At 40.8% G+C, this 19,155-nt stretch overlaps 2 protein-coding genes across 3 annotated transcripts; both read right to left on the reverse strand.

Moving 5' to 3' along the window:
* Positions 1–1,322: 1,322 nt before the first annotated feature.
* plekhf1 (pleckstrin homology domain containing, family F (with FYVE domain) member 1) lies at positions 1,323–3,281 on the reverse strand. Its single transcript, XM_046032888.1, has 2 exons — positions 2,732–3,281; positions 1,323–2,364 (listed from the first exon to the last, which is right to left on the reverse strand). Exons 1-2 carry the CDS (start codon positions 2,976–2,978, stop codon positions 1,778–1,780), a joined length of 834 nt encoding a protein of 277 aa, XP_045888844.1. The 5' UTR covers positions 2,979–3,281; the 3' UTR covers positions 1,323–1,777.
* A 5,109-nt stretch (positions 3,282–8,390) lies between these two features.
* pop4 (POP4 homolog, ribonuclease P/MRP subunit) lies at positions 8,391–17,475 on the reverse strand. Of its 2 annotated transcripts, none has more exons than XM_046033593.1 (7): positions 17,318–17,460; positions 13,455–13,510; positions 12,306–12,557; positions 12,080–12,157; positions 11,913–11,974; positions 10,577–10,678; positions 8,391–9,500 (listed from the first exon to the last, which is right to left on the reverse strand). In XM_046033593.1, exons 3-7 carry the CDS (start codon positions 12,548–12,550, stop codon positions 9,364–9,366), a joined length of 624 nt encoding a protein of 207 aa, XP_045889549.1. In that variant the 5' UTR covers positions 12,551–12,557; positions 13,455–13,510; positions 17,318–17,460; the 3' UTR covers positions 8,391–9,363. The 2 variants fall into 2 exon arrangements, with proteins under 2 accessions (XP_045889549.1, XP_045889548.1); XM_046033592.1 differs by having other exon boundaries at positions 8,462–9,500; positions 12,306–12,535; positions 17,318–17,475.
* Between the last annotated feature and the right edge of the window lie 1,680 nt (positions 17,476–19,155).

Genomic DNA, 19,155 nt, shown 5'->3' on the forward strand with positions numbered 1-19,155 from the left:
GGGCGGCCTTTCCCACCTGTGGAAAAAAACAGTGAAACAATAGTTCTGTCAGAGTGTTGTTGGTGTGAAACACTGACGTCTGCTGTATGGATGGATACGTGTTTAATTACAATATTACACTAGAGTATTGTTCAAGTGAAAATGTCACACTATTCTACTGTAAACCACCACACCCCTCTGTTAGTGACAAACCCACAGCTAAGACAGACTGGACAGTGTAACCCCTGCCAGCTTAGCACTCCACACCTAAATAAACACACAGTCAAACACGCTCACCATTAAGCGTCAAATCAAAGTTACTGATTGGTATGTACATGTATGTATATGTGCATATGTGCACAGATGAGCTACTATACTATTCTTAATATACAGTGTACACAAGAAATAAAACTAAATAAAATAAAATAGATAAATAAAAAATAGTTTATTCCGCAGAACTAAAACAGTTTACTTTTTTGCTGGAAGACATTGAAATAATGAAAAGACTTTAAAGGACCCTTTTGCATTGTCAGAGTATCTGGACAAGCATGATCTAAGAAAATGTGTTGTATACATGTTCTATTGTATTTCCATTCTGTGTCAAACATGTTTTACTTTTCTTTACTTTGTTTCAACAACCATGTACAGCATGTGGTTTGCAGCAATAATAATTTATCTGGTAATGTGAATGTCAGCTACCAAAGTCTTTATTTATATGTTTTATTTTTTATTTTATTCATATTATCGTGTGTCATTTCAATGGAATGACACAAAAATAAAGTATAAAATAAAATCATTCATTCATTTAGTATGACAAGTCAGTCTCAACCTACTGACAGTTACTATAATAGTATCAAGCACTCAGTCATCAGTGCACACTTGTTCACATCAATCATAAAACCACATTCAACTAAATATACCCAAAAGATAGAGAATTAATGAATGGAGAAACCAGGATGACAATGCCTACATCTCCAGGACATGAGCATGAATCCTATGATATGGCATATTCACCTGCTGCCTAATATATCCCACCCACTGACAGGTGCCATGGTAATTAAATGACCTGTTATTTACTTCACCTGTCAGGGGTCATAAAGGCATGGCTGATCACTTTATATACATTGCAAAGGATCCATGTGTGGTACAATGACTGATCTGACCATGAATAAATTCAAGTTTTTATAGTAAAATTCTATAAGGCTTTGCTTTATACTGTGTGGATTATTACCTCACAGACATTTGTCAAGTACTTCTTGAAATATCATGCCAGACAGACCAACTCGAGCGATAACATAACCCACTGAGTTGGTAACACCCAATCATCACAGACAAATCTTTTATCTATTTTGTATCTGCTTTATTTTTCATGAAAAGACATTACATGCAAGTCAAAATCCTTCCATGTACACAAACACAGCCATATACACATATGACTGAAATCAGACTTCAATAAATATCTAGAAAGGCAGACTGAAGCCTTCCTCAAGTGTCCTACTCAAAATCCTTTGACAACAAATACAGGACATAATCAGAGAAATAAAGTGACTTCTTCACAGCAGTAGTGTTTCTACAAAAAGCATGAGGTAAAACAAACAGTTGACATCAATAAATACAGTATGTACAAAATTGTTTTACTTTCTATACGATTGTCTTGTAGTCATGACAGGGACTAAGTTAAGTTGCTTCTACAGCACAGAGCTCTCTCAGCATTGTCGAATCCATGTCTTAAAGCAAGTCTCAAATTCCAGTGGAAGGTTATTTCAGTGTGACTGCAGCACTCTTGATATGCTCATGTTTAGGGCCTCATATGCTCTGGTTTGAGGTAGACATAGGGGGACCAGGAGTCCATCCACCCACTGGGGTCATGGTCCTCCATTTGCTCCTCTACCTCCTCTTCTTCACTGGACCCCTCCACTTCATCTTCATCCGAGCCTATCTTCCCGGTGCTGTTTCCTCTCAGGCGAGACACCTCTTGGTCCTCTGCCTGCGACCTCGAAAGACTCGAGTGACACGTGGCACAGACCCTCACACGCTTAGTCGGGTGAATATGTCTGATCACCGCCCGCTTCTTGGAGCAAGAACCACAAACCAAAAAGCCACATTTTCGGCAGTGGTGTCGACGCTGGGTCATGGTGAACTTGTCAGAGCAGCGCATGCAGACGGCGGAGGCCTGGTCGGGGATCCAGGTAACGGCAAAGTAGGACCCGGGCTTGCAGCCACTGCTCTGCAGCAGTCTGGACTGGGAGTCTTCAATGTGTTCGATCCAGGCTCGCTTCTCCTCGTATGAGTCGGCTGACACGTAGAAGGACTTGCGTGGTGTGCGTATCAACCACTGGTTTCTCATGCTCATACTGTCTTCTAAGTCCTCCAGCTGGATGTTCTCTGAAAGAATAAAAAAAATGGTATGTTATCACAGGATTACAAATGTATGGTACAGTCAGCATGCAAACAAACAATTTTCATGAATTCACTTTTATAAAACTTCCCAGTTCTTTGCAGCTCATTTTGAAGACTACAGGCATTTGTTTCAGTCTGGTTGGAAGCAGCTGGAGTTGACAATTAGCTCTTTATCATTTTAACCATAATTTTATGTTTCATTAGTGTTGGAGTAATGCTGGCAGACTTAACCAAGGCATCTAAACACTGTAGCTGTCACTGCCTGTAGCTGCAAGCGAATGTGTTTCATAATTAAGTCCTCAGGCGAGGTTTTGTCTAGTTGCAGTGTTCTGGAGAAGGCTGAGTTGCTCACCTAGAGGGATGATCTGCTGGTTTTTGTACCAATGGCCGTTCAGTATGATGCTGCCGTACACCAGCACGTCGTTGAAGAGGAAGAAGACTTTAGGCTGTGGCCCCCGGCGGCTCTGCTTCCTCAGCCGGCCCTCTCCGATAAGAACCCGACCCGGCTTGGACAGGGGCTTCCCAGCTGGCCCAAATGAGCTCTCAACAGCATGGATCCGCTCCTGGTTCTCCTGTGCAAATGATAGCTGGTCCACCATGGTGGTTTTGTATCTAGTTGACAAGTCAACAAAAGTCCTGTTTTCTGTGCAGCAATCTGAGTGTTTTATGCTGACAGTTCCACGCCTCTTTAGGTGTGGGATGTTGTCATGTGTTCGTCTTGTCTCTCTGATAAGACAAGCAGCCGAGCAGGGCACTTATAGCCTTAGTTGTTGGTGACGCAATGGGTTTTTCCAAAGTAAGTTCAGCTTTATGACAAACACATCTTGTAAGAAGTAGGGGGAGGGAGCTTTCAGAAAAAACTGACAAAAGCAATTCTAAAGAAGGAAATGTCAGCATTTACAGAAAACCAACATTTTCATGGTATATTCTCTGCTCATGAATGTATATTTGTATTTCACCATGCATTCCATCACCATCAATTTAAATCAAAGATGCATTCTGCATCTTTTAAATATCTGAGCCACCAATACAAAAACTGTATACATGATAACATGTTTAAAGGGCCACAAAATCCACTTAGATGACACAAAAGGAAAAACTGGAAAAACAAAGCAGCTATCTACTACACCAATAGCGTGTTAAGTCTTTACCACTGTGAGCAGAAACTATAAACACAGTAAAACTGACTTGACGAGAGCTCATGTTTCACAAACTGATAAAGGGCTGTCAAACTGGTCGAGCAGCTCATTTGTCGTAATTATGCCAGTTGTTGTTTGTCATCTCTCATCAGGACATTTTGCTGCTTTAAATTCAAGTTCATTATGACAACACTTATCACAGCCACTTATTTGCACTATTTTATTCCTGCACTGTGCAATTACACAAATATAATTTCTTATACACACTGTATTATTACCGGTATTGTATATACTACTGCAGTATATATTCTATCTTGTGTAATTATATTTATCTCTACACTGTGCAGCTACCTCCTGCTGCGACCCATGCAATGTTCCATATCAATACCTATTTATCAGTACCTGTATATAGGAGGTGTATAGAGTGAACACATTACTCTTATTCTTATCTTTCCATTTCTTTTACATTTTTCTATTGAATTTTTATTTAATGTGTATTTTCTAATCTGTCGTGTTGTATCTGGAGCTGATGCGACAGAGGGGGACTTCCCCAGTGGGGGATCAATAAAGTCTATCTCTTGACTATATTATCTATTATACTACTCTTCCTTCCACTAGCTGGGTGTGGGAAAACCACAAATAGCTTTTTGTCATCACACAAAGGTGACATCTCCGTCAGCCAGGTTACAGTAAGTGACGAACACATGCATGGCAAGAACACAAGGGAGACTCCAACAACCAGGTAGAAGAGTTTTGGAATGTTTTTCACCTTACCCACAAGAATAACTTAAAGCAAAAAACACAACATATACCATTGACTGAGTCCAAACTCCCTCCTCTGATCACAGTATTCCCTAAACGATGAACACTATAGAGTCTAAACACCACAGAGAGAAGTAAACTCATACTTTATTGTGAAGTTTGCAGACGACACCACCATCATCGGCCCGATCTCAAACAACAACATATCGGGAGGAAACTGATAATCTCGCTTAATCTGAATGGTGCACAGTGAACAACCTACTGCTCAACGTCAGCAAAACCAAAGAGCTGATCTATGATTTAAGAAGAAATGAGACAGACACAATTCCTGTCTACATCAGTGGTTCTTCAGGATTCAGAGAATCAGCATCACAGGGAGAGCCATTGGGGACGGCCTGACCTCAATCCGCCTCTCCCTCCCTCTCCCAGTTGTGTCTCACTACACACACCCTTAGGACTCTTTATATATACTTTATATTGTCTGCTATGTAGCAGAAGGGAGTTACAAACCACATTTAATTTTACTGCCCTGTATTAAACCTACCTTGTCCCTTGATTTATTTGCAGGCACTATATAGCAAATATGAAGTGATTTGGGGTGGTGATGGGGCAGTGGATAAGACACTTTCTTTAGTGTGAGACCCAGGTTCGAATCCACTGCAAGACACCAATGTGTCCCTGAGCAAGACACTTAACCCCTCGTTGCTCCAGAGGCGTGCGACCTCATATACACATATACATATATATATATAAAGCAATTGTAAGTTGCTTTGGATAAAAGCGTCAGCTAAATTAATAAATGTTTATTCTGAGGCCATTATCGCACATATTTGCATTAATTTGGCCATTTCTGGTCTCCTGACAAATGTACAATAAGTCTAATATTCACTTTTTTTGGGACGACCTGGGTACTGAATCCTGAAACTTTTTTGCTATCAATATTTTTCACATGCCAAGAGCTGCCAACAAGCCTTGGTTTACTTACGGTTTGATCAGACAGTCCTTGATTTCAATTAAAATGTTGAATGAAAATAAATTTCTTGTACAACTGCTAAATTTAACATTTGGCAACTTTTGCTTCTTTTCTTAAAGCTTTAATCAAGCTAGAATTCTCAAGTTAACCATGTTATGGCCTTGTAGAGCTGACTTAACTAACGTGTTAGCAACCCATTGCCTGTTTACACACCCAGCAGACACAGAGCAACATTAGCATTCATTTTGATACTTGTTTGTGTCATCAGATGAATATAAATGTACCCACTCCTGAGAAAAATATCTTGCTCTTTAGCTTGCCAGATGCTACCCACTAACTCTGTATGAAGGAAGTTTTTGCCAAACAAGTGCGATCCATTCCAACCTTGCAGGTGGTTAACGTGAGGTAGTATCAAATGTTCCCTTGCATGTCTTCACACTAATTTCCTCAAAAGATCCATTGATTGTATCATACCCTATTACAGAGACTGGAACATTTCATTGGCATTAGCTGTGGAGTCTGGATCTGTGGCTGCGGGTCACCTGCTGCCCCCGTGTTCCTGCTCGACACCCTCTGCTACAACTATTGTTACTAGTCCTATTGTTATTATAGTTATTATAATCATTAACATTACGATTATTATCATTAACACTACTATAAATATCCGTACCATTTTTCATTTCGCCTATAGCAACATCACCTTTACTGTCTGTACCTCTGTGTGGATATTGTGTAGGCTGCCTCCCTCCCTCTTTCTCCCTCTTCCTCTCTCTCTCTCTCTCTCTCCCTCTCCCTCCCCCAACCGGTCGAGGCAGATGGCCGCCCACCCTGAGCCATGGTTCTGCTCGAGGTTTCTGCCTCTTAAAAGGAAGTTTTTCCTTGCCTCTGTCGCCTAGTGCTGCTCTTGGTTGGAATTGTTGGGCTTCTGTAAATAACATCACAGAGTACGGTCTAGACCTGCTCTTTTATGAAAAGCGCTGTGAGATAACTGTTGTTGTGATTTGGCGCTATATAAATAAAATTGAATTGAAAAATTAAATGTACTTCCTAAGGGCCAGTTTTGCGCTACAGTGTACAGATCAAATCCAGGCGAACGCTGGCTTCACAATGGGGATTTCTGAAATGTATTTTAAATGTGAATGAGCTACTTGTTGACTATAAAGTCATAGACCAAGCTTAATGTCTTCATTAACGAGAGTACTGTGCAGTATGTGCATACAGCATGCATATATTTTTGGCATTGGCATGATGTGAGGTTCAGATACAAACCTGTAAGTCTGGCTTGTGCAGTCTTGATAGTGATCAGTGATCTGATATGAGTGAAACCTCTGCTAAAGCTTGGAATCAAGTGTCAAGGGAAAAAAGTACAATTCCACACTGTCAAAACAGAGACACCTCCAGCTCAGAAGTGGTTAGACAGCTTCTGTAAATAGGTGAATTATATAAGTCACTCAACCGGCACTCAGGCGCTTAGACATGAGCAGGAGCACGTGATGGTTTTCAACAGAGTACACTACGAGTTGTATTTGTGTTCAGTTAGAAACAGATTAAAGCCCACCATGTTTCACAATCTTTGTTAGAAGAGGAACGTCCTCCATGTTTTCTAATGACAAAAAGGAAGGGTGCAGACAGATACTTGTGTGCTTACACCAAATGTTTGTGCCGTCTAAACTGTACAAGGTTCTGTATGTTACATTACAACAATTTAAGCTTAACAAACTATTTGTTAAAACAAACTAAACACAGCTGTCTGACAGCGGCTATTCTCTCCATCTGGCTGCTTAGATGAGCTATTTTCTTTTATTCTAAATGTTATCACTTTCCATCAAAGGGATGGTAAGTGATTCTGCAGGACTGTTGATATTTGAACTCAACTGCAAAACAAATACACCCCTCCCTCCAGTACTCCCTCAGAGGATCTGCCCTCCAAATTTCAAATCTCTGAAGTTTCTCCAGTGTTGAAAAACCTTCAGAGTCAGTTTTTCTATAGAAAAACAGAAATCTCTTTTCAGAGCACACACAAAACAGACAACTTGCATTGGATTAAAATCACTTACTATCCCTTTAATGAAAGCTAAATAAAATGATGCAATAAAGTAACTGTAAAGTAAAAGTTTCCTCGCGTGAGTACATTTGCTGCAAGAAGGCGATTAGAACCTAGTTGGCCACTACACTGGGTGGCTGTGGCTCAGGAGTTAGAGCGGGTTGCCAGTTAATTGAAAGGTTGGCGGTTCAATTCCCGTCACCTCCAGGCTCCAGTATCTTACCCATGTGTCCTTGGGTAAGATACTGAACCCCAAATTGCCCCTGGTTCGCAGGTTCTAATTGCCTTCTTGTATTGTGTGTGAACACTTGCAGCAAATGTACTCACGTGAGGAAAGGGTCACGACGATTAAATTCACGTTTGGTCTGAAAGCACCGTTAGGCTCAGTGCATTGAATGTGTGTGGATGTAGTGTAAAAGCGCAGACTTCCCGTGATGCACTCTCCTCTTCTTTCTCTCCCTCTGTATGCAACCTCATCCCATTAATGCATGTTACTAACTCGACTTCTCCCCTTTCCCGTGTTCCTGCTCGACACCCTCTGCTACAACTATTGTTACTAGTCCTATTATTATTATTATTGTTATTATAATCATTAACATTACGATTATTATCATTAACACTACTATAAATATCTGTACCATTTTTCATTTAGTCTATAGCAACCTCTCTCTCTCTCTCTCTCTCTCTCTCTCTCTCTCTCTCTCTCTCTCTCTCTCTCTTCTCTCTCTCTCTCTCTCTCTCTCTCTCTCTCTCTCTCTCTCTCTCTCTCTCTCTCTCTCTCTCTCTCTCTCTCTCTCTCTCTCTCTCTCTCCAGATGGCCGCCCACCCTGAGCCATGGTTCTGCTCGAGGTTTCTGCCTCTTAAAAGGAAGTTTTTCCTTGCCTCTGTCGTCTAGTGCTGCTCTTGGTGGGAACTGTTGGGCTTCTGTAAATAACATCACAGAGTACGGTCTAGACCTGCTCTTTTATGAAAAGCGCTGTGAGATAACTGTTATTGTGATTTGGCGCTATATAAATAAAACTGAATTGAATTGAAAAATAGAAACAGTTTACACATCTATAACAGAAAGATAGAGAGACGTCCCCAGCCAATCTTATGGATCTTCTTTCAGGGCTGATATGAGCATATTTTAATGGATTAGCATTGAATTAAAGACAAACACGATCAAATTCCAATCCTTTCTTTACTGCAGCGCTGCTCACCTGGATGATAGCTGTGCATTTTACGTGCATGCCAGTCAAATTTAGAGTGTGAAAGTATTTGTCCACACCGATGTGTGTGTGGTTCTGAATCCTGCACTGGCAAAATAGTTAACATTAATTCCTTGTATAATTTATTGATAAACCAAAATGAAACTTGATGTCTGGTCTGTGTGCTCTCTGCAGCCGGAGTCTAATAGTGTTTGTGAGGGAAGAAGCTCCACTCTGCAACACCACTGTACAATCCCAAGTGGGCCGAGTACCTTTGTAGTTCTGACAAGTCAAACAGAGTTAGCGACTGTCTCTCTAGCTGATCCAGTCACGACAGTCTCAGGAGTTGCTTTCTCAATTAAACATTCGTCCACAGCATATGAATAATTTAATCTTGTCAACTTTAAAGATTTTAACGAGGACCTCCTTTGGATCACGTCGTTTGTGAGAACTAAGGTGGGTCAGATTTAGAAGCTTCAGCTGTGCCAGATTTATATTTAATCAACATTTAGGTTAATATAAGTATCTGATTGGACTCACTATGAGAGGGATCAGGGCCAAAAAGACTTGACAGGGGCCTCCCATGTCCAAGCCCAAGCTGCGATAAGGGTTATTTTCTCAGACTGGACAAAGCCCGTCCCCCAGTTTTCACTGGCTGTTTAGTACTCCCCATGAAAATAAAAATTCCTCCTTTAAAAAGGGAATACCTCTGTGAGAAAGTCACCCCTATGCGAAAAACTGAACCAAGAACTGAAGTATAATTTTACAGTGAATGACCACAATCCATCAGCAGAACACTGGTCGTCGTTGCTGCAGTTCCTAGAGGTGAGTAGAAGTCTGAGTTTGTAATGTCTCTCGTAGTGACATCTGTCGACATCACAAGTCGATGGTTCCTTTCACTTTAAACTTCTTGGCGGAGCGTTCACTGGCTCGCTGCTCAAACTTGCTTCCATAGATGTGGGACACGAAGCCGTTGATCTCCACTGCAAACACACTGTTCCTCTTAGGGATCACTGCCACACAACAAGCGGAGGGTGAGAAAAAACAGAGGAGCAAATGTGTTACCCTGGTGAGAAGTGACTATTTCATAACATATGATGCTTTTACAATACATTTTCTCTCGATCAATGACTTGTTAATGGCGTCGAGAGTAGCAAATAATTACTATACACAACGATCCTGTTTACATTCCAGATGTGCCCTAACTTTACAATCATAGACGTTGCATCGTTCATGGCAGTGTTTAACGTTACATCTGGAAAACATGTTGCTGCCGAGTGCACAAGATAAGAAAAACACCGGACAATTTCATACTTTTTCAACAACAGAAACATTCATTAAAATAGGTCTTTTTGAATGCAGTATTGTTAATTAGCACATGCCTAAAACAACCTCAATTTAAAAAAAAAAAAAACTCCTCCACCTGGCGGTCCAAAGTTCCAGTGCCAGTGGTGTAAACACCAACATACCCCGGTGTTCAAGCCCTGGTCTGGGCAGTCAGCTAAGCTAATAGGGTCAATAGCTGCACTGCTAACTGAGCTAACTTTACAGTAAGTGGTTACTTTAAAGCTTTCCGTCCATCTAGAAACTCCATAAAATATGGTCCAGTTTTAACAAAATCGGTGACTAATGTTATAAAAGCTTTGCATTTCTTTACAGTATTCAGTACGGCTCTAAGCAGATCAAGCATTTCTGGTACCTACACTGGCCCCCACACATCGCTCTAGCAGCAACATTCTGATTAGCTGTTTTGTGAAATCGTGTTGTATAATATAGTGCAGTGTTGCATTGATGAAATCATTATATTTGTATTATGTTAAATACATGTCAAATTCATTAATAGATTAATCAATGCAAGACATTTTGACTTGTATCCAACGTCTGTTGTGTTCCACTGTGTATCTCTTAAAAAATGTGAAACAAAACTAACTACTATTAGTTTGTAATAACACCTTGGTCATAATCAGTCTGGACAACAGCATTTTGAGAAAATGCTAACCCAGTTATCTGGCTTTGTTTGACAGACTCAGAGCAAAACAGGACCCATTAAGGTGAGTTTCAGAGAGAGACACATGTCCATCTGGCTAACCTTTCAGTTTGTCTTCTTTTGTGATGATTTTGAAGACATGTTTGAACTCTTGGACTAGAATCCCTGTTGTCCCCACATATGATGGGCATTTAGACCGGACCACTGTGAGAGTAAAGACAAAAAAAATATATAAGTAAATACTGTCATAGCCACATAGCTCGTAGAAACGAATCCAGATGATGGTCTTGAAGTAGTCAGCAGTTGCAACATTCAACATATATAAAAAACAAAGCATAGGCGATCAACATGATAGATACCAGACCCACCATTCATGACATTACCAGTGTAAATACCACACTGTCTTGGCATATCTGAAACAGGCTGTTTGATTGAAACATGATAATTCTCTCCTCCACCTGAATGAACAAATAACCCCCCCCCCCCCCCCCCCCCCCCCCCCCCAGCTCTATAACAACACTTATGTTTTGGTCAACATTAGACAGCTCTGCAAACACATTTTTCCACCAACTTTTTAATCAAGTCTAAAATGTTTCAAATGTGTCACAGGCTACATATGTGATTTAATCATTCACACATGATTTCACACGCGGAGAGCGTGGACGAACTAAAGCGTTCTTTTCCCGCTACAATAAGCCGTTCTGTTTCGCTGCAATTCATATTCAAAGCTGCAATGATGGGGTGCTAGCATGCTAGTTCGGAGGGTCGCTGCAAAGTCTAGGGACAATCTGTCTCAAGGGGGCGCCACATACTCACCTCAACTTTTTGTATGAAATCACTGGACATGATCTGTGGTCATATCCAAGTCAGCACCTATTAATCAGTCACCATTTGGTTGATTGGTCGATTAATAGGTGATGAGTTTCTGATAATAAAAAAAACCCAACAATTTTAGCAATACTTGCTAAAAAACTTGCAACAAACCATTGTTGCACTGTAACTTATGGTCAATTATAATCAAAATTTGTTCAATCAATAAAAACTGGATTGTTCAAAAGCTACAGAATACATTCTGTGGATGGATTGTTCAGATTCTGTGGTAACAAAAATATTGAAATATGCTCCAAATACACGATGTAGTGCCAAAAAAATGTCGTAGCATAAAATGTAGTATACAGAAAACATGTCCTAACATTCCAAATGATTAAAGTTCAAGATAATGTGTGTGGATGTATAAAATAAATATACATCTGTATTTATATAAATGTATCTATAAACTTGAAGTTTTGGTGAATATCCAAACTTTCCACTTTATCAGTTCTCATAGGCCTCCGTTTACAGAAAAGAAAAGACAAACAAGTTCAGAGGACGTCATGGCAGCCTAGGGTTTAAAAAAACACAGTCACTGTCATGTTCATTTTAAAGAAACCTAATCTACCTGTGATGATGGCACCATGGAAGTCTGCCTTCAGAAGCTTTTGCTGCACAAACTGCGGATTGCTGCAAATAAAACACAACATGAGACTGAATACACAGTGAGAGTAAGGAGGACTTATGAAATTGCTTCATTTGGCAATTAATGATGAAAATCAGGGTCTGATTTACCTTTTTGGTTTCAATCCACTGCACAGGTCAATAATGTACTGTCTCCAGAGTTCATGCAGAGGCAGAAAAAGCTCGTATCTACAACAATAATGATCAAGACAGTGATGCTGGCGAGAGAGGAGGGGCTAGGAAACAACTGGGGAAATGCAGATTACTTTGATGCAGTACATGTACATCACAGTTTTAAAGCACAATAACTGTCCCATCTTTCAGATTCCAGACCAACCTCTGGTGCTCTGGCTTGATCTGGAAAACCTTCATGGCCCTCTTCTGCCGAGCGTTCAGCCCTTTGGCTCTCTTGTTGTTCCTCCTGGACTTGTCCTTCTTAGGCCTGGTGTAGCCCAGTATCACTGCTTTGTGAGTCAACATGCTCTTCAGATCATGTCGTGTGTTTGGCTGAATGCTGTTCTTCAGGAACGCCTGGGTGAAGGCCTCTGCTTTAGAGTTGGTCTGAGACTGGAAAGGAGACATTTCAAACCTTTCAAACAAACGTTTATGGGTTTAGTAGAGCCTGTCTGAAGGGATTTTTTTTTTAGGTCAAACTGATAATTAAGAGTGAAAAAAATGTAGCAGTATATCAACCGATTTCCAATTCTCATTTATTAAAATAATCCCTAATGTGAGTAGTAAAGAGTTGTGACAGATGTATGGGCTGAGGCTGGGTATTATAATATCAAACACAAACATCAACATTCTTCAAGAGACTAAATCACCGTAAATTGGTTTTCTTCTTGAATTTAAAAGCCAAACCAGAGATGGGGGCTGCAAACTGTGTTCATCTAGACGCTCTATCTACATTATCAAAACAAATACAAAATACATTTTAAACATAAACTGTATTGCAAAGCCTTGGTGGTCGATAATATCAGTCTGCTAAGCTCTAGTATGCAGACACAAACATTTATTATTAAGCAGCAACTAATGATTGTTTTTGATTTTTTTTATTATTGATAAGTCAATAATCTTTTCCTAAATTAATTTCTTGATTGTTTTGTCTATAAAATGTCAGCATTGAACAGTGAAAAATTCCAGTTAAGTGTTTTGTTTTCCAAAGATATTCATTTTACCATCATTACTATAATCACTGACTCATAAAAGTAAAGCATTAAATCCACATATTTGAGAAGGTGGAGGCAGCTTTTTGTTTTTTTCTTTTTTGCTAGAAAAATTACAAAAACAATGAACTGATTAATAAAATAGTTGCAGATTAATTTGCTGTTGCCTAAATCGATTCTCAGCCCTAGAGCTCATGTTTTCGGCAGGGAAGTCTTGGGATCATTTGCATAAGACTGAAAATGAAAATCTCATGAGACTACGCACTTCATAATGACACTATACAGCACATCATGTGCACTGCCCGCACATATCTGCTTACCTCAACACCAAGAACCTTCTCCAGATCACGAGGGATCGTGGCACGAACAAGTGCTTCTGTTGAAAGGACACAAACAAAACCAGTATTACACATCTGTGATCTGTGGCACTGGACCAGAACAACGTCTACTTTATTGCCACTAGTAAGATACTATTTTTGATTATTCTATTTATTTTCTATTAATAGATAAACTATGGAGTCACCATGGAAAAAATCCAATTCACAAGTTCACAGAACCTAAAGCGAAATCTTCATAAAGATATTCAGTTTACTATAATACAACAATGATCATCATACTATCAACAAGCTCTCTATTGTTGTCCTATTCAACTAAAAATCAGCTGTTGTTGGCAGATCTGAATTTTGTGACAGTTCATATAACATTATGATGCTGCAAATTCAAAACCTCCTGAGAAGTCCTTGGTATCCATTTTGTAATTGTGCAGGACTTGAAAGCTGCATTACTAAAATGTCAGCTTTTCCTGAGTGTGAGAATGAAGATGATAATGAAGAGCTATCAATGTGCTCACATCACTGAAACACCAGTGTACTATTTTAAGATAAACGATGAATGGAAAGCACACTACACATTGATAATGAACATAATACCTACATGTCAAAACGTCAGGTGGCAGTACAGGCTGGAGATAAAATGTTTTGTGCTGGCTGACAACAGCTTTACAAAAGAAAAAGTGTGTTCCTTTTTTTGGACAATGGACAATGACTTTCCTGTGACATTGACAAATATCCCACCTGAACTGTGAGCATTACCATTACACAGTACTAAACGTACACAAGAGAGGATTAGTTTCACATTGTGCAGTTGCTGTTTAAGAATAGTGATGAGAGGAGACTGCAAGAAGGACAAAGGAGTAGTACACAACACGGAGTAACAGCTGCTAAGGAGTACACAGACCTGTCTGTCTCACTACCGCAGTACTGTTCTCACAGTAGCCCCTGTCCCAGACAACAAAATGTTCAGACACTGGCTGTTGAGTCACATGATGCCTTAAAGGACTTTCATGTTCCAGACAAAGGTTTTTCCATTTAACATTTGATCGCACCAGAATTTTGAGATATTGCACTCTGAGAAATCTTAGAGTGCAATATCTCAAAATCCTCCACCTGAAGTTTGTGTATGTGTTACACTAACTCACAAAAGTGAGTACACCCCTCACAATTTTGATTATATCTTTTCATGTGACAACACTGAAGAAATGACACTTTGCTCCAATGTAAAGTAGTGAGTGTGCAGCTTGTATAACAGTGTAAATTTGTCCCCTCAAAATAACACATCACACAGCCAGTAATGTCTAAACCGCTGGCAACAAAAGTGAGAACACCCCTAAGTGAAAATATCCTAATTGGGCCCAAAGTGTCAATATTTTGTGTGGCCACCATTATTGTCCAGCACTGCCTTAACCCTCTTGGGCCTGGAGTTCACCAGAGCTTCACAGGTTGCCACTGGAGTCCTCTTCCACTCCTCCATGACGACATCACTGGTGGAGCTGGTGGATGTTACAGACCCTGCGTGTCATTTCTTCAGTGTTGTCACATGAAAAGATATAATCAACTATTTACAAAAATGTGAGGGGTGTACTCACCTTTGAGAGATACTGTAGGTCTTTTATAGAATGTACAGAATTACAGGAATGATTTGGACAATGTTCTACAATCAGGTGTATAATAAAGTAACTAGCATAGCTAGCATGGAGTTTCAAATTTTATGTTAATTCCTTTAAAATAAGAAACTTTACACGCATACAATGCATTAAAGCCACCAGGTCTGTTGAAGCTGACTGGAACTCTGGATGCAAACTGGAAGACTTTCAAACAGACACACTGCTGACTCTCTGCTGGGGGAGAGGACAGGAGGGGCAGATGAGAGAAAAGCACCGGCTGTGCCCAGAAGCAAGTCTTCCACTCTCTTTGCTCAGCCAGATGACAAAGACAAGTTTGATGAGGTCTTAAAAGAAGTTCAACAAGCACTGCCTGTCGAAGACAAATGAAACTTCCGTCATCTGCCCGTGCACGCTGCACCAAAGAGTCATTTCTCCCTGACCTCTAGCAGAACGCACAGCCGTGTAATTTCAGTGATGTGAGAGACTATGATTCAGGATCAGCTAGCGTTTGGAACTAAAGACAAGAAGATCAGATAGAACTTACTGAGAGAAATAATGGGCTGTAAAAACAGTCACAATAATTACATCATCAACGGACATGACCTCCATACTGCCTGTTGTGTTTGTTTACATAAGAATGTCAGCAATTTTTAGCCAACAGAAACCACAACAAGCAGCAGGGTGTTCCCGCAGAAAAACAACGCAGACATGTTTTGCTCTCATTTGTGGTTGCACTGCTTCTGTCATCTCCAGAGTTTCAGCAGCGTGCCCGCCCACACACACACACACACACACACACACACACACACACACACACACACACACACACACACACACACTTGTTCCCCTATCTCCGTGGGGACATGTCCTTGACATAACACATTGTCAAGCCCCTTACCCTAACCACAACCAAAGTGTAACCTAAAGCCTAAAACCACCCTCAAAAGCGTCTCCACCTGTGGGTGATAGTGTGCGTTCATGTTAAAGTCCCCACCAGGATATAAAAACATGGACTCACAAACGCACAGTGTTTCCAACTTGGTGACTTTCTCACTAGATTTTTATTATTATTAATTATTATTCAGGCCATCATGGGAAAGGTGAGAAATATATATTTAAATAGGTTTTAATTCATTCCTATGCATTCTGCTCTGAGTAATGGCAGTCCTCTGCTCTTCACCCCACAGCCCCGGTTCACCCCTGTCCTCTTGGCCATGTGCAGGGCAGATCTGAGTTTCTCGCTTCCTCCTTCTCTACAGATTTCTGGATTAGCGTGTTCTCACAGCTTGTAAATATAGTAATAGTTTGTTTGAGCTTATCCCCCCCCCACAACTTTTTTACCTTCATATACACGATGTCCCTGTAGTGAGTTTGGGATTATTTGGCTACAGATTTCTCTACCTTATCTCTTCTTTGCTGCAACCGACAACCCACGCTTTATGCAAACGAATGGTCCTAAAATGATAATAGCGCAGTTATTTCTGGGAAAAGCAGTTATTGTGACAGCCCTAGTCATCCTGCATGCATGCTTCACGCACCACATACCTAAAGAAAACAGCAGCAAAGAACTGACGAATAAGAGGGTAAGACTGGAGCACCAACAGAAAATAAGCTACGACAAAGCAGCCGGGACACTGGAACCTCTTCAGGAAACAGAGGCCGTGACAATCGATGATCCTGAATCCTGGACCACAAAGACAACTGTCCTCAGAGAAGTGGGTCCCAGGTCATTCAATGCAGAGAGACCAGACAAGTGCATAGGAGAAACAGAACCAGTCTGTTGAAGACACGGGAGGACTTTGAGGAACATGCTCAGCGTGAGACACCACTTCACTCGCTGAGCCTCCTTCACCTGGATCTGGACGAGATATGGTTAAAACAGATAGGCCAGTATACTGATGGGTGTAATTATGCTACACGTGGGTGGCAGTATTATGTTGATGTAGTTCATACAGGGAGTGCAGCCTAGCTAGCGATTTGTATTCTAAGAAACATGAACGTGACACTCTAAATGGTTTTCATAGAGACTAACGTTATTTCTTAGAAAGTAGTTCCAGTGACAACGTTTCTGCAGATTATTCAAAGAGCTACTGTGTGTGGAGAGAGATGCAGGCTAACGGTTGAACTTCTTCCACGCATTTTGTTTTTGGCTTTACTCGGAGGGGGAAGTAACTTTAGCATCAACACTCATGAACTTGTCCGTTCAACCGGAACTTCACTTCCCTCGAAAATTAAACTCACCGTCCATTTCCACGTTAGCGCGGATTTTCCCGAAGAAAACGTAACTAAAGTCAACAACCTCTCTGGCGCCAGACAGACAGTACAACCTCAGATGCAGTACACATGAGTCCAAAGCATGTGTTTTCAATCCAACCAGAGACGTTTAACTTCCTGTCCCTTCTTCTTCTTCTTTTTCTGAAGGGTTTCCGGCAGACCGTCAGGCGCAATGTGCCCTCTACCGTCAGCACCTCGCATCACAAGCCATTTCTAGCTCCTCTTCACAGTAAAGACACTAATAATTAGCCCCCGACACAGAGGTCAATCTTTTCGTAAGAAAGCAATGTATTAAAGTAAAAAAATAATATATTTTGATTTCATTTTTCATTTTTAATCAAGCTGTACTGCTGCTGTTATTCTCCCATGCTGTGAACCATGTGTTTCTCATACTTTTTATTCTGCCTTCTCTTTAACATGCGCTGTATGCTCCATTTTACTCGCTGTTGCATAATCCAGTTAGCTGGTGCAACCACAGGGATCAGTGAAACAAAACGAATGAACTACACCATACAAGCTAAAAAAAGTCACATTGCATAAGTTCCTGTTCAACCACCACCACCACCACAATTTCACTCAATCTTTGTCACTTGTTGGTAGATACTGCAATGGAACATTTAGATGAATGGTACTTTTTAATGTTTTTAGCCATAAACAAAAGAACTTACAAGGCTCATTCTTTGGAAGGGCAGCCTCGTGTCTTAGTGGGCAGGAGAAGCAGCGCCATAAGAGGCCAATATAAATGAGTAGATTGACAAAACAATCCCAACTCACAACTTTGTGACTATACAGACACTAAACTTGAGAACAAGATAAGTTTTGTTGTATTGTTTTTTAAATGTTGCTGGATCATCAGTTCTTCTCTTCCCTGTCACAAATCTGCCCATCATGTTCTTAACATCTGGATCTTGGTAGACTAGCTGGCATGAGAACTTTTGCATGTTTCCTCATTCAACTTTAGTTGTTCTCCACATTTCCCCCCTGACATCCACACCCCTCCACTCTACGGCCCCCACAAGCCACTGCTTTAGTAGATGATTGTACATTCTTGGATGTCGTCATAACATCAAACCTATGTAGTCACAATATTATATTCATAATTCATATATATTGTTATATATTGTTATGTATAGTTAGTGCTGGCTCAGGTGAGTCCTGAACCATCCCTTAGTTATGCTGCTATAGGCCTAGACTGCCGGGGGATTTCCCATGATGCACTGAGCTCCTCTCTCCTCTACTTTCTCTCCCTCTGTATGCAACCTCATCCCATTATTGCATGTTACTAACACAACTTCTCCCCTTTCTGGTAGTCTTGTGCTTTCTCGTCCCTCTCCTCTCTCCTCCTATCACTTCCTGCAGGTGTTTCTGGCTCTGGAGCTGTGGAGTCTGGATCTGTGGTTGCGGGTCACCTGCTGCCCTCGTGTTCCTGCTCGACACCCTCTGCTACAATTACTGTTACTAGTCCTATTGTTATTATTGTTATTATAATCATTAACACTACTATAAATATCTGTACCATTTTTTCATTTATTAACATCACCTTTACTGTCTGTACCTCTGTGTGTGTATATTGTGTAGGCTGCCTCCCTCCCCTCTCTCTCTCCTTCCATCCCTCTCTTTTTCTCTGTTCCTCTCTTGCCCTCTCCCTCTCTCTCCCTCGCTCACTCTCCCTCTCTCTCTCCTTCACCCCCAACCGGTCGAGGCAGATGGCCGCCCACCCTGAGCCATGGTTCTGCTCGAGGTTTCTGCCTCTTAAAAGGAAGTTTTTCCTTGCCTCTGTCGCCTAGTGCTGCTCTTGGTGGGAA

Source organism: Micropterus dolomieu, linkage group LG20 (genome assembly GCF_021292245.1).
Source record: "Micropterus dolomieu isolate WLL.071019.BEF.003 ecotype Adirondacks linkage group LG20, ASM2129224v1, whole genome shotgun sequence".
NCBI classification, from domain to species: domain Eukaryota; kingdom Metazoa; phylum Chordata; class Actinopteri; order Centrarchiformes; family Centrarchidae; genus Micropterus; species Micropterus dolomieu.